At 48.2% G+C, this 27912-nt stretch overlaps 2 protein-coding genes across 6 annotated transcripts in view; one reads left to right on the forward strand and one right to left on the reverse strand.

Annotated features, from left to right (window-relative positions):
• Positions 1-17860, reverse strand: part of PPP6C (protein phosphatase 6 catalytic subunit) — a 28685-nt gene extending 10825 nt beyond the window's left edge. The window contains exons 1-2 of one of the 3 annotated variants that reach the window (XM_075579401.1): positions 17773-17860; positions 1918-2013 (exon numbers count right to left, since the gene is read on the reverse strand). Coding sequence is in view for 1 of the 3 variants with exons in the window: in XM_075579399.1 (XP_075435514.1) it covers positions 1918-2013; positions 9744-9818 (171 nt within the window). In the remaining 2 variants the exon portion in view is untranslated. Of the gene's footprint in view, positions 1-1917; positions 2014-9743; positions 9909-10382; positions 10554-17772 lie in introns of those variants that run through there. The other 2 variants (XM_075579400.1, XM_075579399.1) reach the window with 2 other exon arrangements.
• A 1-nt stretch (position 17861) lies between these two features.
• On the forward strand, positions 17862-27684 carry RABEPK (Rab9 effector protein with kelch motifs). Of its 3 annotated transcripts, none has more exons than XM_075579398.1 (8): positions 17862-18185; positions 19999-20071; positions 22206-22363; positions 24540-24692; positions 25458-25619; positions 26740-26889; positions 26976-27125; positions 27406-27684. In XM_075579398.1, the coding sequence occupies exons 2-8, from the start codon at positions 20019-20021 to the stop codon at positions 27663-27665; spliced, it is 1086 nt and encodes a 361-aa protein (XP_075435513.1). In that variant the 5' UTR covers positions 17862-18185; positions 19999-20018; the 3' UTR covers positions 27666-27684. The 3 variants fall into 3 exon arrangements, with proteins under 3 accessions (XP_075435513.1, XP_075435512.1, XP_075435511.1); XM_075579397.1 differs by having other exon boundaries at positions 17862-18181; XM_075579396.1 differs by lacking the exon at positions 17862-18185 and adding an exon at positions 19347-19476.
• Positions 27685-27912: the final 228 nt, after the last annotated feature.

The raw sequence follows: 27912 nt of genomic DNA on the forward strand, positions 1-27912 counted from the left end.
CCTGGTGTCTCTCTCACACTCTCCCTCCAGCCATTGTGTGTCTCTCTCCCTCCTGCCAGTGTCTCCCTCCCTCCCACCAATGTCTCTCTCATCCCCATCCCCATGTAGCTCTTTCACCCCCCTCCCCATGTCACACTCACTCTCACTCCCCTCCCCATCTCACACTCTCACCCCCCTCATGTCACTCACACCCTCCCCATGCCTCAGTCTCACACTCACTCCCCCATGTCCCAGTCTCACACTCACTCCCCCATGTCCCAGTCTCACTCTCCCACATGTCCCAGTCTCACTCTCCCACCCCCCCATGTCCCAGTCTCACTCTCCCACCCCCCCATGTCCCAGTCTCACTCTCCCACCCCCCATGTCCCAGTCTCACTCCCCCCCATGTGCCAGTCTCACTCCCCCCCCATGTGCCAGTCTCACTTCCCCCCCATGTGCCAGTCTCACTTCCCCCCCATGTGCCAGTCTCACTCCCCCCCCATGTGCCAGTCTCACTCCCCCCCATGTCCCAGTCTCACTCCCCCCCATGTCCCAGTCTCACTCCCCCCCATGTCCCAGTCTCACTCCCCCATATGTCCCAGTCTCACTCCCCCATATGTCCCAGTCTCACTCCCCCATATGTCCCAGTCTCACTCCCCCATGTCCCAGTCTCACTCCCCCATGTCCCAGTCTCACTCCCCATGTCCCAGTCTCACTCCCCCATGTCCCAGTCTCACTCCCCCATGTCCCAGTCTCACCCCCCCCATGTCCCAGTCTCACCCCCCCCATGTCCCAGTCTCACCCCCCCCATGTCCCAGTCTCACCCCCCCCATGTCCCAGTCTCACCCCCCCCATGTCCCAGTCTCACCCCCCCCATGTCCCAGTCTCACCCCCCCCCATGTCCCAGTCTCACCCCCATGTCCCAGTCTCACTCACCCCCCCCCCCATGTCCCAGTCTCACTCCCCCCCCATGTCCCAGTCTCACTCCCCCCCATGTCCCAGTCTCACTCCCCCCCCATGTCCCAGTCTCACTCACCCCCCCCCCCCCATGTCCCAGTCTCACTCACCCCCCCCCCCCCCATGTCCCAGTCTCACTCACCCCCTCTCCCCATGTCACACACGCAGGAAGCAACGAGATGCTGCTGTGTACTGTAGCACAGCGCAGCACAGCGCCACCTAATGGCCAAAAGAAAAATTGCAGATGCAGACGGCTTTTTTCCCTCTGCTCCTGGCAAAATCGCCGCTGCTTCCTGCGCCCCCCCTAAACAATCTTGCGCCCCCCCAGGGGGGCGCGCCCCCCAGTTTGCGCACCGCTGGTTTAGACTGTACTGGGACGAGCTCCACTTTAACCTCCCGGACATTTAATATTGCAAACTCATCAGCTTAAAATAAATAAATACATTAAAAACAGCGTTGGAAAGGGAGAGAGGTACTTTTTTTTTTTTTTTGCACTTGCAGACATCAACTCTGACTGTTTTAAGTTTCTAATATTTTGCATTTGTTTAACCCAGGGGAGGCCAACTCCAGTCCTCACGGGTCATCAACACGTCAGGTTTTCAGGACATCCCTGCTTCAGCACAGGGGATGGTGTTCAACTGATGCACCTGTGCAAGGATATCCTTAAAACCTGACCTGTTGACCCTTGAGGACTGTAGTTGGCCACCTCTGGGATAACCTGTTCGATGCCATATGAACTGAACGCCATCTGCAACCAATAGCTGTCAACCTGTGAGATAAGGGGGTGTATTGTAGGAGGCCTAGAAACCGGGACAGCGTGGCACTGCCCTCTTTCTGGGTGACGTTTTATCAATAGACCAACAAACCCAATTACACTGCAGCGAAAGAGAGTTACAAGAGATGAGCCCATCGCCTCTCCCAGCATGTCTGGGAGGGAGGGACACGTTCTTCACCGGAGGCATTGGAAGTGCCAAATTTTACCTGGCCATGAATATCTCCGCACACCGTCACCGGCGTCGACACGGGCTGAACGTTGGACTCCTCGAGCAGCAGGTCGCACACGTAATCGCACAATCGCTTTAAATCAACGAGAGAAATAAAAAAACACAAGTATATTAACACACACACAGGCAGAGTCCCCGTGGGAGCACTTCTGGAAAGAAAGAGGAGCTGTTCTATATAAAACATGGTAATGTGCACAGAAGACAAGAGACAAGCCAATTGCTCATATTTCCATACGTATATATAGTAAATAAATCTTATAATAAGGGGTATTACATGTAGAGGGCAATAAACATAATTTTTTTTTAAAGCATCTTATCAATGTTAATTAGCTTACTTTAATGATTGACGTGTTTTAAGTAGCAAATGTCACTTATTTGCTTTTTGTGCAGTTTCTGTATCCTTCAGGTATATGTGACTGCGAATCTAAATCCGATTATGTGGCCATCATTAGCCAAAACAAACCGGAAAACGAGAGGTCTGGATCAACAATTAACCAGTATAACCGTCCCCCATTCGGAGCACAATCGCAGTTTGTTATCTCCGGGGACTCCCCTTTACGGAGATACTCATCACCAGTTAAGTTATCTTTTCGCTCCCCCCCCTGCCCGATATTTAAAAACATCCATCGAAAAAAGAAAGCTACAACAGATAACTGAGGCTCACTAGCGACCCGCAGCATTCGGTGATCACACTGAAAGAACAGCAGCAACTAAACGCGTCTCCAGAACTTAAAAACCCACATTGTTCATCTCCTGAGGTCCCGCCGGTCCTCAATGCCGAAAAAACAATGTTTTTATTTAACTCGAAGATCTGATCTAAATGCAAAACCTTCTAATCTACCAATAAAAAACGGTAATGACCGTCAACGCACGTTCGCCAAAATCTTGGCAAGCAAGATACATTTACCCTCTCCCCGCCCACAGAGCTCAATCAATAGTGGGGTCAGGTCTTTTAAATTAGAAAGGGGAGAGCCGATCTGAGCACCCAAGGCCGGGTCCCCAGTGGCGGGCACCTCGCACACCAGACACCCACCTCTATTCAGGCAGGCCCCAGTAGCTCCTTGCGTGTGCGCTCCCCTCATGATGGCGCGTCCGCCGGCAGTGAAGACAATTTTGTCGTCCCGTGCCGCGTCAGCCAATGGAAGGGCAGATATGCTCCACCATGGCTGCACATTCCCCCCCCCCCCCCGTTTCCCTACAGCCCCAGTGCTCCCTGCTGCACGTGCGGCTTAGCGGCGCGTGCACAGATTACAGCCGCGATCGGCGGTCTGTAGGGGAGCTGCGGGGCCATGACGGGGGGCACGCCCATGGTGGGACATATCTACCCTTACATTGGTGTGCGCCGAGCACGTGACCGCGGCACGGGAAGACAAAATTATTGTCTTCCCTGCCAACGTACTCGCCACAGCCCTGTGCGCCCACACACACTCGGCCACTGGGGCCTGCCCCATAGAGGGCTGTGGTGTGTGGCGCACAAGCCGCAGCGGACACTGGGGACCTGATCTGAGCTGGTGTGCAGGTAGACTCGCAGGCTGTGCCGGACACACCTGAAAATTAGGCTTCGTGACGTTCCAAAGCGTGAGATTCAAAAAGTGCTCGCCTGCAAGTTGCACCGAGCGCGGCCTGGAGACTCCGAACCTCACAGGATTGGCAGCTGCGCCAGGCGAGTCATGTCGGTGGCACCGGGCACCACTCCCATTCCCCTGATTTGCGATTATAGCTCCGTTGTGATATTGTGTTGTGCCTGTTGGCTCTGGCTGGAATAAATATCCTTTTATTTGATCTGTGTCCCGTCTAGTGCTTTATCCCGTGAATAAGTTCTTGCCTCCCGTGTAACCCACCTTTAAGACAAACCTTAAAACACCTCTTAAATGCAGCATTTCTATTGCCTGGACTCATGGTGTCACACACGCACGCGCACACACGCACAAACACACAAACTTGAGAAAGGCAGCTGTGCCCGTCGAAACATCACGTCATTACTTGGCCCAATAAATAGGTTTTTTTTTGCAGAAATCCGTTGTGCCCGGCTTCTTATCTGATTGCTGAAACTTGGGGTGCAGACAGGGGTTCCCTGAAGCAGGAGCGCTGGGGAATAGAAGTACTGCTTCCTTTATTGGTGTGCAGCAATAGTTCTTGTTTTAGCTCTGTAACTCTCCCAACATAACACTTAGATTGCAAGCTCTCCTGGGCAAGGATTTCCTTTCCTATTGCCCGACTTTGTGGCCTTATTGAATAATAATTCCCTGTGCCGTTTGTCTTTTGTAAAGCGCCGAGTATACTGTTGGCACTATATAAAGATATAGATATGAGCAAAATACAATTATTATACCTAGGATCTAAACGTTGTATTAAGAACATTAGCAAGGTATAGAGAAGTGGTCGGTTCTGGAGATGCACACCAACAGAAACTGTCCTACATAGCGAGATGGGAAGCTGACCTGGGGGAGGAGTTAGACGAAGAAGGGTGGGCAGCCATTTGGGAGGCTACAGCGAAGAGTTCGATCTGCACTACATTAAAGGAGAACGCATATAAAGTCCTTATGCGGTGGTATCTCACCCCAATGAAATAGTCAAGGTTTGTGCCAGGATACTATCCGCTGTGCACACGACAGTGTGAAGAATCGGCCGACCTGCTACACATGCTGTGGTCTTGCCCTCGGATCACGTCAATATGGGAAGGAATCAGAAATTGGATACTGAGGAATTTTGACCCCACAATTCCCCCGGATCCGGGGTTGTTCCTTCTGAACAGACCATTACCGGGGTTATCTAAAGCAAAAAATAAATTGGTTGCACACTTTGCAACGGCAACGAGGTGCGTGATCGCAGCACGTTGGAAGCAAACTGAGATTCCAAATATCCCCACGATTCGGAACAGGATTTGGTACGTGTACCAGATGGATAAGTTAACGAGTCTGGTTAACGACACTGGCGGCAATTTCTTAAAAGTCTGGACGCCATGATTGGCCCAGACAGATATCCCAGGGGTAGAGGTCATCACCATCTGGCAATGATAGTTATAGACGCTTTCTCCTCTGATTGGTGGGATCTTTCTTTAGTCATTCCAAACTTAGAACAGGTTAGGTAATCCGGTGCCGGTGCCGCAGAAAGTCAAATTGAAGTTAGAGATCAAGCTATTTGTTTCATGGAGCACCCAATGGGGAGCGGGGAGCGCTGGAGGGAGGAGACGCGCCCTTCATTGACACCCCACTTCCTCGTCCCTTAATTTTCATTTCGGCCTTTAATTTATTTTATTTTGGATTTTCATATGTTGAATGCATCATATGCTTAGGTGAAATATTAGTTGTACTGAAACGTGTCAGGTGTAAACTGTACATACATAAGACTTATATACGGAAAGTGACATGTTATAATAGGTTTGAAATATCAATACAATTAAAGCTAAAAAAACAGAACATTAGCAAGTCTGTCTCCTGGCTATTTTTCTACTGGTGATCCTGGTTTTAGCTCACCTTCCTCAAAATTTAACAAATTAGGGAGAGGGAGGAGGGGGTATGATATCTTTTATTGGACCAGCACGTAGTTGAGATGTTACAGGCTTTCCAACCTCTCGGGTCCTTCATCAGGTCCAACCCAAGGTTGGAAAGTGTGTAACATCTCCACTACTTACTGGTCAAATAAAAGGTCTCATACTGTACCCCTCCTCCCTCTCGTGTTATAAAACGGAAGAGAGGACCAGCACAGCGACCCACCCTTCTCTGCTTCCTTAAAATGTGATCCATGTAAAAATAAAGTGTAGTGCCAGAGCGGAGGTAGTCGAGGTTACAGAAAGGGAATCCAAGAACGCTTGGGATAGCCGTGGTTATCCTAAAAAGAAGTATTGATATATTTGAGATTTACAGCACCCCAACCACAGCAAAACTGAGCTGTTCACGTAATAATTCTGTTAACGATGCACTTTGAAAGCAGAAATCGCTCATACTTTACTTCTCACACTCGTGATACTAACTGGTGACATTACTGGGTTTAAATCTCCTTCTACGAAAAAACAAAATATCAGCCACATCTGAGACCGATAGCAAGCCGCAACCAATGACATTGCGACGTCCTATCTGATGAACATTTAAATTTACTTTAAAACCAGGAAGTAATGCCGGTAGCTTCCCCGGTGAGGATCTCGGAAGCCAGGAGCTGAAGCGCGCCAGTTCCATCACTGGGAATCGCCAGTTTCCGCAGACTTACCAGTGTGACATTCTTTAAAATGTACAAGACATCATTCTTTAGACCAAAGATATTCCCATCTTGCATTGTGTATCATCTTGCAACATCACAGATTAATTTACAAGTGATCCCGGCAGTTCAAGGTTGTGATGTCCCTGATCTCCACGAGATTAACACCATTATGTAGAATAGAAAAATGCTTTTCACACTATGAAGATGTTTTCTTCCGTAAGTGCTGGTCACCGGTAGATCCGGATATCAAGCTTCCACAGAGAAGCCAGAACATGCCGCCAGGAAACAATGTTTAGTACCAGCCCCAATAATCCCAACCGCTCACACAACTACCACACCCAACTGACCTAACAACCTACAAAGTCGCTCACAAGGACATGCCTGCTGGATATTACCGAGTCGGGGGATCAGTGATGCCGCACGAGGCAAAAAATAAATAAACATTCGCTTCGAAGGTTGATAATGGAAAAAGTTATGCTCTCAATGAAGACATAAGTGGAGAGAAACCGAAGGGTGTATGTAGGGGGGGGGGGTCGAGATATCGGCAGCTCTGATCAAATATCCCCTTCACATTCAGGATGCACTGGTAAAATAAACTCACACACATTCCTAACGATTTGGCTACTGGGAAATGATCATCAACCCATGTGCGTTATAGATACATATTTATTTTTAATGTGTCTGCGTATATGTTTCTATATAGGTACAAATGCATAAATAAGTATGTGTGTGTGTAGATATATTTAAAGTATGCAGGCCTATTTGCATGTGTATATAGATGTACAAGTGCATCTAAGGTACACATACTTGCATGTATATATGTAATGTATGCACACGTGCATTTTACATATATATACACACACACCTCAGCCTGCTCATCTCTACAAAATTAGATTGTAAGCTCTGCGGGGCAGGGACTCCTTTTCCTAAATGTCACTTTTACATCTGAAGCGCTTCTTCCCATTACATGTTATTTGCATTATTTGTTATTTACAGTATACGATTATCATGTGTATTACGGCTTTGAAGCGCTATGTACATTATGTACATTAATGGCGCTATATAAATAAAGACATACAATACAACACACATACAGTGCGTGTAATAAATATTATACACACATTTGTAAGGGGAAAAAAAAAGGAGCGTACACTACTATTGCATGTTCATAACAATATTTATTACAAATAGGACAACCATTGTCCACACAGGGATAGATGTGTGCAACATCTCTCAGCCACACAGGTGTAGGCTTCCTACCTTATCCTCCACCTACATTGGAGTCTAAACTCAGCGGTGTCACACTATATCTTTGAACTTTGCTAAATATGCAGTTTGATCATTCTTTTTTATCCCTGTGTGGACAATGGTTGTCCTATTTTTGATAAATTGTATTATTATTAACATGCAATAGGAGCGTGTGCTCTTTTTTTCCTTACAATTGTTTTTGGATTAGGTTCATCCTTTCTAGAGCTGCCAATTGCTCCCCCACTGCAAACACTATTTTTTGCCCATATACTTTTGTACATTGATATTGGCATTTGATATAACCGCTTACAATATCTGCATAATCATTTATTTCAGCACATATATGTATGCAGTGTGTGTATAAATATATATAGTGCAGAATAAATGAGTTCTTCAGTATTAGGCGATACCTTTTTTATTTGGACTAACAATTTATGTCATAGGACTATGACAAATTGTTAGTCCAAAAAAAATAATAAAAGGTATCACCTAATACTGAAGAACTCATTTATTCTGCAATATATAGATGTAGCCAGGTCCCCCTCTGAGCTCTGTTCCTCCCCCTCCCTGCTGCTCACCTCCGCTGCAATCAGGAGAGTTGTGGCCGTTGCGGGGACGTGGGTGTGCAGGCGGCGGGGGCACGTACCTCCAGGAGGTGTCAGGCGATTGGGCAGGTTGTGAAAACAAAGTGCAGGGTGGGCACTTAAATATTAAAGAGCACTAAAAAGTGCAACTAAAGGTGCTCATAAAACAATAGAAATATGTAAGGTGTTTTAAATGAGATAAGTGCAGATAAATGGTGATAAACAATGATACATATACATAGAACAATGCTCCTCGAAAACCCTTAAAATGGATGGGTCTGCAGACTCCACTTAAAACTATTTATTTCTCAAAGGATAGGGGAGCGCGAATTTCAATATACAATAAAAAAACAAATAGAAAACACAACATAGTGCAAATAAAGATTTTTTGGTCTTAAAGTGGAACGTGTTCGAATAAATTCTTTCAGATGAGAACTCTCGTGGTATCAATCAAAATTGGATTGGGCAAGTTGCCAGCATGTGCAGGGAGAGCTCCGTTGGCTGCGCAGTGGCCCGAACACTAGGGCTCCGCCATCTTGGTTCTATTGTGCATGCGCAAAACTCAGCACATGCGCAGTATACTTGCGCGCACGCGGCAGCCATAGGGAAAGGCTCCGCAGTTAACTACAACACCCATGATGCTAAGGGAGATTGCACCACATGTAGCCGGACAGCCAATAGGGCTTGAGTATTCCCTGGAGCAGGGAATGGATACTTTTTGCGAGCTGCAGGCAAGCCAATCGGTGCTGGGGCAGAATAGGGGTACGAGGTGTGTGCAGGGGTCTGTGACCCTCTGCACTAGGCCAGATTACCCCTAGGCCCCAACTCACGGTAATAGATTGTGGCTGCTACAGGAACAGGCCCTTAGGTAGGGACCCTGCCCCCTTAGCTATTTAGTAATTCAGGGACACAGCTGCTACATGTGCGACCCTGATACTTGTGGTCTGGGACCAGACTACTGTTGCTGAGACGTGGTGGGACACCACACCACGCGAAAGGCGAACTCGTCGCGGAGGATATCGTTGGATCGGCAGATTCCCTTGCTCTCTAAAATCGGCGCTACCGGGTGCTGGAGCACCCGGCAGGTACCTATATCTTATAATGCACCAACCAAGTACACACACCATAGTGGCAGCGCTGACCACATATAGGGGTGGGGGTTGTATACTTCTGGACACCCAGTGGGGGTTGGGTGCCGAGGGCCCCCATCAGGTACTGTGGACACGGTGTGGGTTACACGGTGCTGGGATAATGCCCTGCGTGGTGAAGGTATAGCTGTAACCAGTAGCGTTATTTCCATTTATACTGCATATATCTGTGTCACAGTAAAGGTTGTGTGCTATTATTTGTTCCTGCACGGGGTTATCCCACCTAGTTAGGATCCCGTGCAGGTGGAGGCGCTGTCACCTATCGAATCAGGTACACCCCAGGCTCACAGCGGCGGAGGTTCAGGCCTCCTGTGAGCCACAGGTAAAGCACCACACACCGTAGACGCCTTATCGCTGAGGGTGGGAGAAAGTGCGCTATATATATATATATTTATATATATATTTATATATAGTGAGCAGGCTGAGATATGTACATATATACACAGTGTGAGTGAATATATGTATGCAGTGTGTGTGTATAATATATATATATATATTAGAGGGGTGAGCAGGCTGAGATATGTACATATATATACACACAGTATGGGTATACACGCCGCCCCTCTGTGAGCAGACGGCGCGCTGTTCCTGGACACAGCGCCAGGCTGCCCGGTTACACCGCTAACCTTCAGGTCATTCTCCGGCAGGTACTTGCACTGCCGCGCGATCTCCACGTACTTCTCCAGGTCCAGCGGCGCCATTTTGTGCAGGGGAACAACTGTCAGCGGGAGGACCGGGAGGCAGCGTCCACTCGTCACTTCCGGACCGGGGCCAGCGTGGTCGCGTCACATCCGGAACAAGGACCGCGTCCACGCGTCACTTCCGGAACGTGGCCAGTATCTTCACTTCCCTATGAGCCGGGTCGTCGCAATAGGGGAGGGGGCGGAGCTAACAGGAGCAGCTGATTTTTTTTAATCAATAAAACTTTATTGGTATGTTAACAGGATCACTCCTGTCCAGTGTCACTACAAAGCACTCATTAACACTCATGTCCCACTCATACCACTCATACAGAAGCGAGTCTCATATAACAGTCAGTTCCACTCATATAGCAGTGAGTCTCACTCATATAGCAAGGGGAGCGCGGATGAGTAACATCAGAATAAAAACCAATAATAAAAGGGGTAGACTGGCTAGTTAAATAACCAGACTTACCTAATACCAAATACAGGCACAAGGGTCCTGATGAACCGTAGTCAATGCACTGTGAATTGTATATTTAAACAGGATGGGTGAAAAGCCAATAAAAATAAATTAATACTCACACGGGCCTGTGTGAGCACAATCACATCGAATCTCTCTTTGCCGCTTGATGATGAACCTGTGGAACACCGCTTGTCCACACAGAAGATTCCTTTGTTTACTTCGCTGGTTTCTAGTGCGTCAGCTTAACCCTCTCCTGTCCAGGGATGGGGAAGGCACCACTGTCTCCAATTGGCTCGCACTAACACGATGCTGGACACAACTCGTCCCGAGTAGTGTAATAAATAAAGAAAGTGATAAAAATAAAAAAACTGATACAAACACACAGTTCAAGGAGGAACAGTACCTTTGGATCAGAGTACAGACTAGTTAGAATGATAGCTGAGCTCCCTCACCACCTGAGGGCTGCACAAGGGTTTACCAAAAACTACTGTAAATGCAGCACACAAGGTGTATCCCATGTATAGGGGACAAGTAGGGATGACACTCCTTGAGAAAGGGCTGGAGAGCCTGAAACGCGTAGGTTTCGTTTTTTATGTTAGTTTGTTTTTTGTTTTTTATAATGTGATCTAATAAACTTTTTTTATTTTTGTTATCCCTGGTGAGTTGATCGGTGCTTTTTTGGGTTCCTGCTGTTCTACCAATTAGTTTTTTTGAATTCTAAGATGTGAGGCAGCTTTAGTTTTGAAAGAACTTAGACTGGTGGCGGCTGTGAGAGTCCCCGGTAGAATGTTCCAGTTTTGGGGTGCACAGTAAGAGAAGGAGGAGCAGCCGGATACTTTGCTGAACACACAAAAAAAGACAGGACTGGCGCTCAGGGAAGTGGTCTGGTGGTGAGGATGAGATAGACAGTGACTCCCAGTGATAGAACAAAGTGTACAATTAAAACACACTAAAAATACACTGTAAAATTGACTATAAAAGGAAACCAGTGACCAATAAACCTTAAATAATAAAAATTAAATAATACAAAGTGATCCCACTCAACTTTCAAGTAAGGAAAAGTCTTCTTGTTCCTTGGTGATCAGTGGGCAAATGGAATGAGGGAGCGGGATCACATATGCAAACAAAGAGAAAAAGCAAATAGTACAGCACAGTAGTGAAAATGATGATAAGTGTAGACAAGAATCTGTAGATGTAATACTCACATACGTGTGAGCCAAACAAGCGTGTCACACTCAATGGTGTATAGAAACAGAGACTCCGTGTAGTGGACCCTCTGGGTGCAGGAGATGGATGTGGGTGTAACTAGGGCAGAAGGTGCAGAAACACCATAGCATAGACCGTATATAAGGTACTTTAATAAAGAAGCACTTCACAAGTGCGCACTTACAAATCCACAAGTTAAAATCAGCATGTGAGAATTATCAGATGGAGCAAAGACGTCCTCACCGCTCCGTGGTTGGTGGAATCCGGAAGCACCTTGCAGGGGGTATTTCCGAATGCGGCCGCAGGAAACACCACTCCAAACTCGCGTCGGTCCACCTCAATGTCGCTCCATTGTCGCCTCGATTCTACGCGTTTCGCTATCTTCAATAGCTTCCTCAGGAATTGTCAATGGACCGACGCCGAGTTTGGAGTGGTGTTTCCTGCGGCCGCATTCAGAAATACCCCCTGCAAGGCGCTTCCGGATTCCACCAACCACGGAGCGGTGAGGATACTTTGCTGAACCTTGGGACCATGAGCAGTCTTTTGGAGTCAGATCTCAGATGATAAGTGCTGCGTGTGGTAGGGGTGAGGAGCTGCGTGTGGTAGGGGTGAGGAGCTGCGTGTGGTAGGGGTGAGGAGCTGCGTGAGGTAGGGGTGAGGAGCTGCGTGTGGTAGGGGTGAGGAGCTGCGTGAGGTAGGGGTGAGGAGCTGCGTGTGGTAGGGGTGAGGAGCTGCGTGAGGTACGGGTGAGGAGCTGCATGCGGTAGGGGTGAGGAGCTGCGTGTGGTAGGGGTGAGGAGCTGCATGTGGTAGGGGTGAGGAGCTGCGTGTGGTAGGGGTGAGGAGCTGCGTGAGGTAGGGGTGAGGAGCTGCGTGCGGTAGGGGTGAGGAGCTGCATGTGGTAGGGGTGAGGAGCTGCGTGCGGTAGGGGTGAGGAGCTGCGTGAGGTAGGGGTGAGGAGCTGCATGTGGTAGGGGTGAGGAGCTGCGTGAGGTAGGGGTGAGGAGCTGCATGCGGTAGGGGTGAGGAGCTGCGTGCGGTAGGGGTGAGGAGCTGCGTGCGGTAGGGGTGAGGAGCTGCGTGCGGTAGGGGTGAGGAGCTGCGTGCGGTAGGGGTGAGGAGCTGCGTGCGGTAGGGGTGAGGAGCTGCGTGCGGTAGGGTTGAGGATCTGCGTGCGTTAGGGGTGAGGAGCTGCGTGCGGTAGGGGTGAGGAGCTGCGTGCGGTAGGGGTGAGGAGCTGCGTGCGGTAGGGGTGAGGAGCTGCGTGCGGTAGGGGTGAGGAGCTGCGTGCGGTAGGGGTGAGGAGCTGCGTGCGGTAGGGGTGAGGAGCTGCGTGCGGTAGGGGTGAGGAGCTGCGTGCGGTAGGGGTGAGGAGCTGCGTGCGGTAGGGGTGAAGAGCTGCGTGCGGTAGGGGTGAGGAGCTGCGTGCGTTAGGGGTGAGGAGCTGCGTGTGGTAGGGGTGAGGAGCTGCGTGTGGTAGGGGTGAGGAGCTGCGTGCGGTACGGGTGAGGAGCTGCGTGCGGTAGGGGTGAGGAGCTGCGTGCGGTAGGGGTGAGGAGCTGCGTGCATTAGGGGTGAGGAGCTGCGTGTGGTAGGGGTGAGGAGCTGCGTGCGTTAGGGGTGAGGAGCTGCGTGTGGTAGGGGTGAGGAGCTGCGTGTGGTAGGGGTGAGGAGCTGCGTGTGGTTTGGGTGAGGAGCTGCGTGCGGTAGGGGTGAGGAGCTGCGTGTGGTTTGGGTGAGGAGCTGTGTGCGGTAGGGGTGAGGAGCTGCGTGTGGTAGGGGTGAGGAGCTGCGTGTGGTAGGGGTGAGGAGCTGTGTGCGGTAGGGGTGAGGAGCTGCGTGTGGTAGGGGTGAGGAGCTGCGTGCGGTAGGGGTGAGGAGCTGCGTGCGGTAGGGGTGAGGAGCTGCATGTGGTAGGGGTGAGGAGCTGCATGTGGTAGGGGTGAAGAGCTGCGTGCGGTAGGGGTGAGGAGCTGCATGTGGTAGGGGTGAGGAGCTGCATGTCCGTTGCCATGACAATGGGATGCCAAGTGATGTCATGATGAAACGCGGTGCTGCATAGCGTCCCATTGTCATGACAACGCAGCGCCATGTGACTCCACACGGCCATATTGAGAACAGTTGCAAGGAGAAGAAGCCGGGACACGTCGCTGAAAGTAAGCGCGGCATTTAAAAAAATATATATATCTCCGGGTTAGACTTCAGTAGGTGGCAACCCTGGACAGGAAAGATTAACTTTGCGCCTAGACTCAAGTGATGACCAATCTAGTTCTTTGAGCATTTGGCAGTGATGTGTGTTCTAGTTGCATTGGAGGACAAAACGACAAATTGAATTGTAGAGGGTGTCTAGTTTGCTAAGGTGGTTTTGGGATGCAGAGCCATATACTATGTCACCATACTCTATAATTGGCATTAGCATCTGCTGTGCTATACGCTTTCTGACCAGCAGGCTTAGGGAGGATTTGTTCCTGTAAGTACACCTAGTTTGGCATAGGTTTTGGATGTCAGGGTATCAATGTGCAACCCAAATGTTAAATGGGAGTCAAATCATAATCCCAAATATTTAAAACTAGTGACAGGGGCTAGGATGGTAGTAGTAGTAGAGTTGGTTCTGATCTGAAGCTCATTCATTGGAAGCGTTAGAAATTTAGCCTTGGTCCCAAATACCATTGTTACAGTCTTGTCAGTGTTTAAAAACAGTTTGTTTTGGAAAATCCAATTTTCAAGTCTCAAAAAGTTAGATTGAAGTACATTTCCAAGGTCGGAGAGGCTATGGCTGTGTGCATATAAGATTGTGTCATATGCATACATGTGTATTGAAGCTCCCTTACAAGCTGTAGGAAGATCATTGATGAACACTGAGAAGAGAAGGAGCCCCAGAACAGAGCCTTGCGGGACACCACAGGTGATATCCAGGGGGTTGGAGTTAGAGCCTGAGATGGACACGTTGGGATCTACCTGATGGGTAGGAATGAAACCAGTTTAAAGCATGCTTCCGTATTCCAGAGCACTGGAGTTTGTTTAGCAAGATAACATGATCAACAATTTCAAAAGCCTTTGCAAAATCTAGGAATACTGCACCAGTGAGTTGTCCCCGTTCCATTCCACACTGGATCTCATTGCAAACTTTTAGCAGGGTAGTTACGGTGGAGTGTTTGGGGCGAAAGCCAGATTGAATTTTGCTAGGGAAATTTGTCTTGGTATAGTAATCGCTTAATTGGAAGTGAACACATTTTTCCATGACTTTGGATAGTATTGGGAGAATAGAGATTGGCTTGTAGTTTGAGACAGTGCTTTTGTCGCCACTTTTGAAGATTGTGACAACTCTGGCAGTTTTCCAGGTCTTAGGGATATGGCCTGCAGACACGATACAGTAGTTGATTAGGGAGGCAAGCGGTTTGGCAATGACTGGGGAACCAAGTTGTAAGAAATTAGATTGAAATAAATCAGGTCCACATTTGAGTAGCGCCTGTGTATTCTCCTCTTCAGATCCTGGGACAAAATAGAAATTGTGAGCAGTGCTGGGAGAGGGTTGGGCTCTAGGAGTACTCCCAGAGTGAGGTTCATGTTTGTAGTTCGGGTTGAGTTTCGCTAATATGTTAGTAGCACACCCCTCAAAGTATTAATTGAATGCATTTGAAACGTCTTTGGGATTTATCAGAGTAATATCCCCCTTAGTGATATTACTTGGTTGTTGATGGTTAGAAGGCTGGAATATATTGTTGATAACCTTCCAGAAGTTAGCTGGGTTTGATGTATTCTGGTGGAGATTGTCAGAGTAATATTGTGCTTTTGCATGCCTTGTTTGCCTTGTGTACATGTTTCGCAGGCATCTGTAGTGATTAAGATCCTTGGTAGTGCCAGTTATTTTGTAGCTTTTTCACAAGGCATCCTTGAACTGGTAGAGTGCTATAAGGTCAGTTGTAACCCACAGAAGGTGGGCCCCCCGTAAGTACTCTTATTCTGCGTAGTGGGGCATGGGTATCAGAGTTTTAACAACTCAGATTGGAAATAGTCGAGCGCAGAATCAGTGTCGGGAATTAAGTCGATTTCTGTACCAAGGTCAGTTGGTAAGGTCAGACAGAAACTGTGTTGGGTTATTAAAGTTTCTAAATGTTTTAGTTTGGAGAACTTTAGGGCCTGATTGGGGTGGTTTGATTTTCCTTACACAGCATGGTCACTGAAAATGGCAGGTAGCATGCCAGAGGATTTGATTCTGCTAGGACTAAAAGGAGAGAATCCAGCATAGCAAGGAATGGTTGTGAGATTTTAGGTTTGTGCGTGTGGGTTGGGAAATTAGTTGCGTTAGGTTAAGTGACTTGAGTTATATGTGAATTTTCTTGTTTTTAGGGTCAAGCCAATTGTAATTGAAATCCCCAGGAGCTAGCAGCTCACTCTTCTCATTCAGAGAGGAAATTGAGCCAAGAAACTTGGTGATATCAGTCAGGGATTGTAGTGGGGCTTTAGGGGGGCCCAGCAATAAGAATGGGCTTAGAAATGGGGAGACAGATTTTGCCAACTAGGCTTTCAAGAGGGTGGGTTTGGGGGGCAATTTAGCAGTGTTAATTGTAAGGTGTCTGCAATATAAAATAACACCCCTCCTCTCTTTGACATATCTTTCCTAGAAATGGAGTATACATGTAGAGAAGTGATGCTCAAATGCCTAGTCCTATCCCCATAGTATAATCCATTCATGAAAAAGGAAAAGCACGCTGGGTATTTAACCAATACACAATAACTCCAGTAATACTCTAAACCTAATTAGAGAGGCTCTATAGCACCCTGAAGGTAGGGGGTGGGCATGCAATTACCCCTCCTCATTAGGTTGGCTCTTAGGTATGAGTACTCCCGTAGTCCCCAGCAGTATTCCTTAAGCGTGCAGCTGTGTCCAAAATCCAAGGTTCCAAAACAAGTGTGTGCAGCGCACAGCAAGAGAGAGGCAGGTCTGACAAAAATAAATAATTACTTTATTGGGAAGCCAAAAAAATCGAGGGTAGCAGCCCTTCTACGCGTTTCGTGCACTTTATCAAGAAGTTCTTCTTGATAAAGTGCACAAACCTGCAGGAAACGCGTAGAAGGGCTGCTACCCTCGATTTTTATGGCTTCCCAATCAAGTAATTATTTTTGTCAGACCTGCCCCTCTCTCTTGCTGTGCGCTGCACACACTTGTTTTGGAATCTAGAAATGGAGTATCCCTGAATGGAAATCGAGGGTTTTAGGGGTTAGCCATGTTTCTGTGAGAATGATGGCTTTGGGTTTTTGCATAAGGCACCATGCTTAGTTAATCCAGTTTGGGCAGCAGGCTCCGGATATTTATATGGGTGACAGATAAGACATTTTTTTTTAATTTGAAAGGGGTATTCACAGGGGTATGGGTCAGGGTTGAAAAGGGAGGGCCTGGGTTAAGTTCAATATCACCTGCTAAAGAGAGCAGTTTGTCTCAGTCATACAGCAGTAATTCCCACTCCTATAGCAGCGAGTCCCACTCATATAGCAGCAAGTCCTTCATAGAGCAGCGAGTCTCTTAGGCCTCGGCCATGTTTACCGCTTGCTGGCGGAAGCGTGCTGAGGCGCGCTCGTGCTCAGCACTGAGCCCCTACAGCCGCAATTAGAGCAACTTTAGTAGGGGCTCACCTGCGCTTCCACGCGCGTGCGGAAGCACAGGTCTTAGGGGAATTTTAAATTCCCCCGCTTGCCGGCGCGACAGGCCGGTCACGTGAGCGGTTCGCCCAATGAGGGCGAACCAGCTCCGTGAGATCACTGGCCCGCCACCGGCCAGTGACGCGCCCGCCCCGGCACGCCCCGACAGCGCGTGCGGTAAGCAACCGCAAGGCCAGGGAAAGCACCCGCTTTCCCTGCGCCTCAGCACACCAGCAGGGAGCATGGCCGAGGCCTTATACAGCAGCGAGCCTCTTATACAGCAGCGAGTCCTACTCATTTAGCAAGTCCCACTCACACAGCAGCGAGTCTCATATAGCAGTGAATCCCACTCATATAGCAGCGAGTCTCTCATATAGCAGTGAATCCCACTCATATAGCAGCGAGTCTCTCATATAGCAGTGAATCCCACTCATATAGCAGCGAATCTCTCTTCAATTCAATAATTATGCAACAGAGTCGAATTCAGTATATAGCAGTGAATCAGTCTAACATTACATGTTAAACCCGTTGGAGGTCTCTGCACGGAACCCCAGCAGTATGTGCATAGCTATTACATACTCTAGTGAGGGGACCACATTTCTGTACAGCTCTCAACAATATACATGCGCTGCCCCAGCATCCAATCGTAAAATGGCAACAAACCTCCGCACGGTCTCCGCTTTTTATACTAGTTGCATCTCACACGTGCAGGAAAAGGGCGCGGCCACTTCCCATTGGTCGGACCGACTGAACGCTTCCTAAAGGTCGGACCGACTGGACGCTTCCCTTTGCTCTGCTCGCACCCGGAAGCCGCGCCAGCGGTTGCCCTGGTAACGGCGGCCTAACGCTGTGCATGTGACATATGAAGCCTCAGCTTGGCGTTGGATGGGATGCGGGCCTTGGTGGCTCTCCGGACGAACAGTAGGACCTGGGTTACCTGCACCGTTAACCCGTTTGCAATAATATTAACACATTTTTTTTTTACTGACAAAAACACTAGATATTGTAATCATTATTATTTATAATCTCTGTGAAACTCTTCAATGCAAGAGGGGCCTGCAGCGCCAGTGAAGTGGGTAATATTTATGATGATGGCTTTCATTTTGTTGCTTGCATATGCACATAATAATACTTTAGTCTATAGGTAGCATTAAGTTGTACAGCGTAGGGCTGTTCTATAGAGTGTGTGCGCGCGTGCTTGTGCGAATGCACGTGCCGCACGCTTTTTGTGTGTATGCTGAGCTGTGTGTGTGTAATTTATTATTTATTTAAAAAAAAAAAAACACTTTAGTAAAAATAAAATATTTATTAACATTGTGCAGACACGTCCAGACACGTCCAGACACGTCCAGACACACACGCACGCACGCATGCATGCATACATACACACACCCACACATGCATACATTTCAGCGCTGGTAGCGGCGCGAAAAGATTCTCTTGTCCGTCTTCCCCACTGTCGGCCGGATGCATGCTCACTGTCGTGCGCGCGGCCCTTGTATAGAAGGGCTGACTAACTTCAGCCAATTATAAGCGTAGCGCACCTGGCCACTATATAACAGCCCTTACACTCTGAGGATGTGAGACGTAAAGAGATGTCCAATGTCTGGCAGAGTTGTTGCGTGTCCCTTGTGTATCATTGTGGATTATTGAGATCTATTTATACAATGTTATATAACGTTGTAGACCTTTGCAAAGGCTGCGTCCTCAGTACGTGGAGTAAAAGTACTATATGCCAGAGAGGTTTGGGGGGCGGAGAGGGACGTGTTCCTCCCCACCCCCCCTGAGATTCAAAGCAGGGAGCTCCCCATTCTAATCGTGGGTGAAGATAACCCTATCCCAGGAGGTGAGAGAGGCTTCCCCAAATGTCTTATCTCCATACCCCACAGTTGCTGCCAAAAAGCGAGATTTGTAATGCGCAGGATAGACACAACAGGGACTCTCTGGCCTCTTATTTAACGGCTGAATTTTTAATTACAAAATTTAACGGAACCCCCTTCTTTTAATTACAAAAGGAGGCACCTCTGTATCCTTTCAATATTTTGGGAGATGCCCCAAAGATGTCACCCCGCTCCCTAGGGTGTAACTGTGACGTTATGCAGCCTCACGGTGTCCCTTTTTAGGTCACATCTTGGAGCGCTCGAGGCACCCAACCTCTTTTACATTTTGTGTCATTGTATTCCGGGGTGATCGGAATCGTGATTTTGTACATTTCTGTCTTTAACATTTGAAATGAGGCCAACCTGTTTCATAAACCTCCATATCGGCACGCGAATCGGGGCAGGGGGTTTCCCCCCGAGGAACTCTTCTGGTTAGAAGACGCTGTGATTTGATGTACAGCACGTCTCTGATGTTGAATGAATACAGGTAGTCCTCGCTATCCAAGGTTTCACTTTACAACGGATGGCATATCCAATGCAACCCTATGGGCTGTTTTTCGACGCCGGAATGCGTTATCCAATACTCACCGCCACTGATTAACATGGGACTCGCGTTACAACGGGTTCACTATCCAACGCTACTTCCAGAACGCATTCCGGTGGATAACCGAGGACCGTCTGTATATACAAAGTTACATACATCTATTGACCCTAAACGTCTGCTAATGTCGAAGAACAAAATTGAGACATAACCCCCAGTTATTGAATTATAAATTCATTTGTGTAGTAATTTAATCACTTGACTCCTTTTTAAACCACTTGATGTTAGTACTAGGAACGCAGATGATGCTGTCTTTAAGAATCGTAAGGGGTCACTGATATATACTTTTAACCTGTATAATCTGTCTCCCTTCTGCTTTTATTCTGTATTTTCATGCCGGAGAAATGCTGGTGCTATGCATCCCAACCATGGGATTATTGTTTAATAACCAATGGTAATATATTCCAGGTTGGATTTTCTTTGGCGTGATGGAACTTCTGCAGGTTTTGGAGCCGGAAGACACGCCCAAGAAGTTAACATGGTGAGCGTGGGCCTTTTTATATCTATCCCTATAGACAGCAGTTCCGACAAAGTCCAGCCGCGGCTGGGTAAACAATATGGAGGTTTAAATCTCCAGCGGGACGAGAGCCAATGGACATCCTCAGCCATGGTTTCCTACTGGATCGCGTGACGTAGGGGATTTACACCTCCATGAAACACTGGCAGCACATACGCAGGTATCTTATCTCGGGGAGCAGGGGGGTCCTCAGAGCTGAAATTAAAGTATTTCATCTCCTGCTTCAGCTGAAATGGGAATTTATTAGTATTTTTTTAATTTTTATTATAGAATGCTGCTTAAAGAAATAATCTCGTGCTTATTCTCGAACAGATAAAGGGTGTGGTCTCGGCTAATACTTTCTAAATACGTACTAGAGGGGTGCTGTAGCGGAACAGGGTAGAACATTTATACATGAGAAGAGAATCCCTCTGATAAGCACTGAAACCTCTACTAATTTAAATAATAATGAAATATTTTATTGAGAAACAAAATCTAATTAAAGCGCTACACTGGAACCAAGGTATGTCTTTGTCACGAGTGCTCACCACAAACAAGGCGGGACCGCGAGGCTGAGGTGGGGATATATATAGCCCCGACCAACAACCGAGCAGGCACGTCCGGAATGTAGTGTGGTAGCCGGGTCAAGGTAGGAGAGATCAGAGTGGTTTTGCCGTGGTCAAGGAGAGGAGAGATCGGATAATCGTAAATGCGGTGCTTGAGTCCAGGGGTAGAGAGAGAAGAATGGTCGAGTCAAGCCGTGGTCCAGGGGTCAGAGAAGTCGGGAGTCCGGGTGCAAGCTGTGGTCAAAAATACAAGGAACGGCAAGGCAACAGGAAGCAAGGAGGTAAGCACACACGTGAAAAGTTTATGCTCAGCCAATTTGCCAAGGGGCTGGCTGAGCATATAAAGGAGAGCGAGCCAATGGGAAGGCTGCACGGAGTGAGCATCATCATTATGCTGTATAGTGATAGGCAGGGGCGGAGCCCGTAGCAGCTGTGGAATAAGTGATCCCGTTAACCCCTTGGGTACCTTTGTGCATGCGGAGTCTGCAGTCTACCAGCAACGCGGTGCCTGGGCACAGGTTGTGGCTGGCGCGCGTCATTGGTGACGTCGCGAGATGCGTGACGGGGCGGAGCCTTGCGCTGATCCTCACTGTCTTATGGGGCTACAATCTTAATAGACAGTATTGCCCTCTAGAGCCAGATAAATACTCTTAATAGGGTGATGTTATAAGTACGCCCCTATATTTGTGTAGCCAAATAGACTGGTATATATAAATACACTTAGAAAACGCAGCCTCACAGCAAATCTCCCCCATGTACTGGGAGATACAGATTGTGAATTTAGGCTTCAAGCATGTTGTATTGTCTAATGTAGGACCTTAGTTGTTAGACTAAGGATAAACACCAGGCTAAATAGTTGTGAGCAACACATGTAAAAAAATATATATAATAAAGTGTAATCCCCAGTGATGGTTACCGGTTAGTAGAGGTGCAGAGCTCCTAATTGTATCAGGGTTGTTGTTCCTGAACAGTGCCGCTATGCACCCTATCTATGCCCGAATTCAGTTTAAAAATAACATAAAAACACCCCGCAGTGAATAACAACTTAAGTGGCGTAGTAAGATCCCGAGGTAAGCTGGCTGTAGCTAGCGGCTGCCTCCGGGGTGCCCACATCACCGTTTATCTGGCGAAACAATGCCTATATCGTTTCCTAGTGTCTCGGTCGCGCTGATGACGTCAGTATGACACGTCATCCAAACCCGACGCGCGTTTCGTTCTGATTGGAACTTCTTCGGGGGTAATATTACATGTTAAGATTGTAGCCCCATAAGAGAGACCTTGATTCCTGTAGCGCTTTACAGGTTTTAATTAGATTTTGTATTTTTCAATAAAATATTTAATTATTATTTAAATTAGTAGAGGTTGCATGCTTATTCTCGCCCTGAAAAGGAGGACATTAAAATATATAGGGGTAATAAGAACTATTATACACATGCCCTTTGATACCAGGAATACTCGCTCCATCGAATCCCTTTCTGCCAGATGCGTTGCAGGACCTATTAGGCAGCGAAGGAGTTAATATGACCATTTATCATGTTCTACATATCTCTCAGGTATGCCCTGGTTCCCCGTGGCGAAGGCCCGAGCTCACGCGTGGGTCATACCTGCATGTATGTGCCCCCGTCCGACGTGTCTGCAAAGGGAAAAGTCCTTATCCTCGGAGGCGCGGATCCCAGCTGCTGCTTTTCCGACGCACACATCATAGATCTTGGTAAAAACAAACGCAATCGGCGGCTGCTACAAGGCAGAATGAAGTTCTGGATTAAGTAGGGACTTGTGTGTATAAACAGAAGCAGCGCTGTTATATTAGAAAGGCAAATGATCAAGGTTTCATATCGACTCGGCATTCGGAGCCATCTCCCCCATGCTCCTAGCAACTCCGCACCCAGTGACGCCGTCTGCGAAAGATAAATCTATTTACACAAACGCGGCCAATCGGGCTAGCAATGGATGGAAATCTTATTGAAGTCTCTGTGGGTTTTGGGCCTAACCTGGCCCAATCCGCCTCTTTGTGTTATATAGAATAAGGCCCTTTTTAGTCTGTGTTGGTCTGCTTGGGATAGTCGGCCAACCAACAATGAAGAAGCAGGAGTGGAGGAGAGTGGGGCAGGAATTATTCACAGTAATCCGTAATGTGTGGGAAACCTCTTGCTCTAGTGCAGTGTTTCCCAACTCCAACAGGTCAGGTCTTAGGCCCGGGTCCCGCTGCATCCGGCGGCGGCGGCATGCGCGTCACTCACCAGACCGGAGTTCCTTCCGAGCCAGCCCCAGTCCCTCCTACCTGCAAGGCTCGCTGTGCACTGTGACGCGTCAGCCGGCAGGGGATACACTAGGATCGTGATTCCAAGCGGCGACGCGTCACGTGGTCTCGTAGTGAGCCTATGAGGAGGGGAGCTGTCTGGAGCTGGAGGGAAGTCTGTGCGTCTCTGCAGCCGTGAAGCGCCCCCCCTCCCCCCGCCTCTCTGGTGCCCGTTTCGCAGGCTGACCCTGCTCCGGGAGGGTGGGGGCTACGGGGCTCCGAGAGTGCAAGGGCTACGGTCACTGCCGGAAGCAGTGTCAGGGAAATAAATAAATAAATATGGGTGTTTGCAAATAGCTTGCGTTTTGGCCCGCCCCTGTCATGGCCCCGCCCCCTGCCACATTTTGAACACTCCCCCCCCCGTGCCGGAAAAAGTTACCTGCAGACCGCAAATCGCGGTGCAGTAACTTGCACGCGCCGCCGGCAAGCAAGGCAGCCGTGCGGGCGCGTGCAGCAGGGCCTTAGCCTTAAGGATATCCCTGCTTCAGCACAGGTGGGTCAATCAGCAGCTCATTTTGACTGAGCCACCTTTGCTGGAGCAGGGATATCCTTAAGACCTGACCTGTTGGGGTTCCGAGTACTGGAGTTGGGAAACACTGCACTAGTGTAAGCTCTGGGCCTTCAAGCAAGGGTCACGCAGTTATAGAAATATGTAAGTGTATTAGTAATCCCCTGTTTGGCTTCGTAAGAAGTTTTCGATTTTCAAAGTCATTTAAGAAAATTAAAAATGATTAGCAATCATGAAATCAGAGAGGCGCATCTCCTACCTTATTCTCAAAATATGCATCGGATTAGCCTCCGTCAGGTTCTGTAAGATACATTTTGATAAAGGGATAAGAGGGGGATAATGTTTGAAACCTTCAAATACATAAAGGGTTTCAACAAAGTACAGGAGGGAAGCATATATCAGAGAGAGAGAAGAGCTGGAACAAGAGGTCGTTCTCGGACGCTGGAGGGTGGCTGCGAAGGGGAGATGTGAGGAAGTTCTTCTTTGCGGGAAGGGGGGTGGATTCATAGAACAGTCTCCCAGCAGAGGTGGTAGGGGCCAACACAGTAAGGGGAGTCAAACATGCTTGGCATTGATATAAAGCTAAATCCCGAAGATAGGTTGAAATACGGCCTGAGATATTACAGCAGATTGAACGGGTAGACACAGGGGCGGGGGGACGACACACGGGGGGGGGGAGGGGCAGACACTTTCTTATCTGTGTCACATTCTATGTTTCTCTGTTAATATTTCATGACCACAAACGTCCTTAGTTCGGGCAGATTTTTTTCTGTACCTTTTGTGCTCCTGAAAGCGAGCTCTTTTTAACCATCAGTTGGCTATAACAGGTATAACTGTTATCTTGCTTTTCTCTGTCTATTCTATGGGCGAACACTGTACATTTGTGTTAATATTGCATCAGTTGGGTCAATACTACATCTTGCTGTATTTTCACGTCTGTCCCACGTAGGATTCTGTGATGTGCAGTTATTTCTCACCTCTGTAATAAAGAGTTGAATGGGAATAAGAATGTGCCTCTTGTTTGCGTTTAGCATCAGACTGACTGTGCGTATGTACTGTACACGCTCCTTGTGCCTGCAGATTCCCATGAGTGGGACGTGCCGGACTGGGAAGGTCTGTTACCTCGCTACGAACACGCAAGCTTCATTCCCACCAGCAGTCCGGGCAGCATCTGGGTGTTTGCAGGCGCTGAAAAGTCTGAGAATAGAAACTGTGTTCAAGTATTAAACCCAGGTACACCGCTTCATATAACGTGATCACGCAGTGTCTGCAGCACGATACATTGAATATGTGTGCATGTGTCCTACTAATACCTGTGCCATGGATCTGTTACCGACACACTCTGTTCAGTTACTGCACAGGGACCATGCTTCCGCTGCAGCCGTGGATTCTGGGTAAGGACATGCAAATGAGCACTCGCATTGCAAGGCCAGCAACCATCCTCACGCTGGAGACCCAAAAGGTGGAAATGGCTGTCTGTGAGTAGGGTTACTGGCTCTGCACTTCTGTAACCCGGGCTGTGCTGAGAAAGCTGTGTAATGCAGAAGCTTATAGGGTTCCATGTTAAAATGGACAAAAGTAAAAGGTGTCAAACTGCTCATTTGCATGTCATTACCCAGAATCCCTGGCTGCAGGGGAAGCACTGTATGCTATGAGATAATGGGGAAGGGCAGGGTGGCAGACCTGTCTGAGACACGTGAATGTGCTCACACGTGGGATTGTTATTTGCTGTACGGTGGAGGGTTTGTCACTTTTTTTTTTTTTTTTTTTTACCCCACCATAACTTTATTGTCTGGGTGAACAGACACAAAGCTCAGGATGTGTTCTTTCTGCATCCGGGCTCATTAAATGAAAAATTGAATGCTTGAGTGTAAACACATCCGGCACTTTGCCAGGCGCTGCAAGCCGCTCTCCGGCAGCGCAACAGGATTCCGAGTTCCAGTCCTCCCCGACGCGTTTGGGAGATGCCTGAGAACTTGCTCTCTGTTGTTCGCGTAGGAAGCCGCGCATGGACCAGTCCCATGGTGACCGGGGCTGCCCCGTCCCCCAGGACCTACCACACCTCCTCCGCAGCCATCGGCGACAAACTGTACGTGTTCGGGGGCGGCGGGAAAGGAGCAGATCCTGTTATAGACCTAAAACTTCACGTGTTTGATTCAGGTACATGGTCTTTTTTCTTTTCAAACTGATATTATTTGGGCAACGTAACTCGCTGCGTGGCCCCTTAACGCAAGACAAGTGGCAGCTTATTTAAAAAAAAAAAAGGTAGGTTATAGGATTGAATCCAGGAGCTGAACCGTGTTAATTTCTGCTCCGGGTTCTTCTCGCTTCACGAGATACTTACCTCCGTAGGGGGCTAACATAATGGCGGTTTTAAATCTCCCGCGAACCAATAGGGAGTTGTGACGTCATCCCTTGCGGCTTCCTATTGGCCCGCGTGACGAGAGACATTTAATCTTGAAGGAACTACCGGCACCCCCTGCGGAGGTAAGTATCTCAGGAAGCGGGGGTCCCTTCTCTGCCAGAAAAACCCGCCACGCAAAGTCAAACTTTAATATACACACCCATCTTGGCGGGGCGCTGTAGGCTCCTGGCAAGTATAAGAAAAAAGCAGTAACCTTATAAGCAATACATGCTACCAGAGCCTGAGGCAACAGTAGAGAACAGCATATATAAACGTTAAAAAAATATATCAAAGTCAAACCACAGGGTATTAGCCAGCAAAAGTTATCTCCAACACTCTCCTCTCCTGCTCCCCCCTTGTGCCCCCCTTGCAGCAGGAGAGTGTTGGAGATAACTTTTGCTGGCTAATACCCTGTGGTTTAACTTTGATATATTTTTTGAATGTTTATATATGCTCTTTCTCTACTGTTGCCTCAGGCTCTGGTAGCATGTATTGCTTATAAGGTTACTGCTTTTTGCTTACACATTAGGGGCTCAGTTTGTTGTTTTTGGGGTACTGGGGAAAGTGAATTACCTTTTTGTCCCTTTTGGGGACGAGAGAGAACGGGCCTGAGGAAGGGGTCTGCCCCGAAACGTTGCCCCCCTGTTTATCCCCCCTTTTTTCCCCCACTTGCTCCCCGCACCCCATCCCTGGGTTTTGTCCTTTTGCTACCTCTGTTTTTGTATGTTTTACATTATTGTGTTTGTGTCACATTGCTCCTTGTATATAACTTGTGCATATATTAAATACTTTTTGATTTGGCATTTTCCCGCTTTTGAGATTTGTTTTATTAGTCAGTGAGTGCTGGAACGTTTATTACTACTTTGCTTTTTGTAGCCAACATGACCTGGACTCAGCCAGAAACATCGGGGGAACCCCCGCAGCCACGCCACGGACACATGATCGCGGCCATCGGTGCGAAACTGTTCCTCCACGGCGGGATGGCGAAAGACACGTTTTTCAGCGACATGTTCTGCATTGACACAGGCAAGTCCCGGTCTTTAGCCGCAACCCCGCAGGCCAAGTGTGTGCTTGACGGCCAAAATAGTGAGTGTGCGTTCTTCTGGCTGCAGATACAATGATGTGGGAGCGGCTGGAAGCTCAGGGAGACGTACCTCCCGCCTGCGCGGGTCACGCCGCTGCCGCCTGGGAAAGGAACGTTTATATCTACGGGGGAATGACTGCTACGGGAGTTCTGGATACGATGTACAGGTTTGACACAAGTGAGTTGTAGCGAGTCTCATAAAGGCTATCTCGCACCTTCTGGGCAAAATCCCCATCAACATCCTAATCCACATGTTCCCCCCCCCCCCCTTCCCGGGCTTATTTGTGTGTGTGTGGTGTGTGTGTACACCCGATCCAGTATCAACTACCAGACTTGCAGAACAATTTATGCCGTATCGCGTGTCAACCAGCAACGGATCTTTTTAGAAAAGCTTATTGCAATTCATGTGTTTTGAGGCGTTCCATCAACTATATTTAATTTCCTGTGTCATCCTGCAGAAACACACGTCTGGACGCAGATTAAATGGGATTCCCCATCTCCGTCTGCGCGGTTAGATCATACCATGTGCCTCCTTCCTTGGAAGATAAGGACTGGACTTCCCACCTCCGAACAGCTTCCGGTTAATGACACGGGCGACTGGTCTGAATGTTCTGCAGGACATGGCGGGGGGGAGGTGCAGCTCTGCTTAATTTTTGGCGGTATGGATACGACGGGAGAAGTGTACAGTGACTGCTGTGTGATTATGCTGGATAAATAAAATATGTAACTTATGTAAGCATAGGACTTCAGTGCTCAATTTTCCCTCAACTACACAATTGACCCATTTTGAGATGGATTTATTTAGTAGAATATCCATTGACTTCTACCCCAAACCACCCATACATCAGGTGGAGAGGTAGCTGGGAATCTACCTATGAAGTCTCTCCTTCCCCATGTGTCTCACCACATGGATGCAGTTGGGGAGGTAGAGGAGTCAATGGGTTCTTTATTAGCCAGTGCAGCCT

Source organism: Ascaphus truei, chromosome 21 (genome assembly GCF_040206685.1).
Source record: "Ascaphus truei isolate aAscTru1 chromosome 21, aAscTru1.hap1, whole genome shotgun sequence".
Lineage (NCBI taxonomy): Eukaryota > Metazoa > Chordata > Amphibia > Anura > Ascaphidae > Ascaphus > Ascaphus truei.

What these genes read in the sequence shown, in the direction of transcription:
- RABEPK (XM_075579396.1), top strand. An exon ending in ACGCCCAAGAAGTTAACATG is followed by an intron (nt 20,072 to 22,205) that starts GTGAGCGTGGGC and finishes CATATCTCTCAG; the next exon opens with GTATGCCCTGGTTCCCCGTG. An exon ending in ACTTCACGTGTTTGATTCAG is followed by an intron (nt 25,620 to 26,739) that starts GTACATGGTCTT and finishes TGCTTTTTGTAG; the next exon opens with CCAACATGACCTGGACTCAG.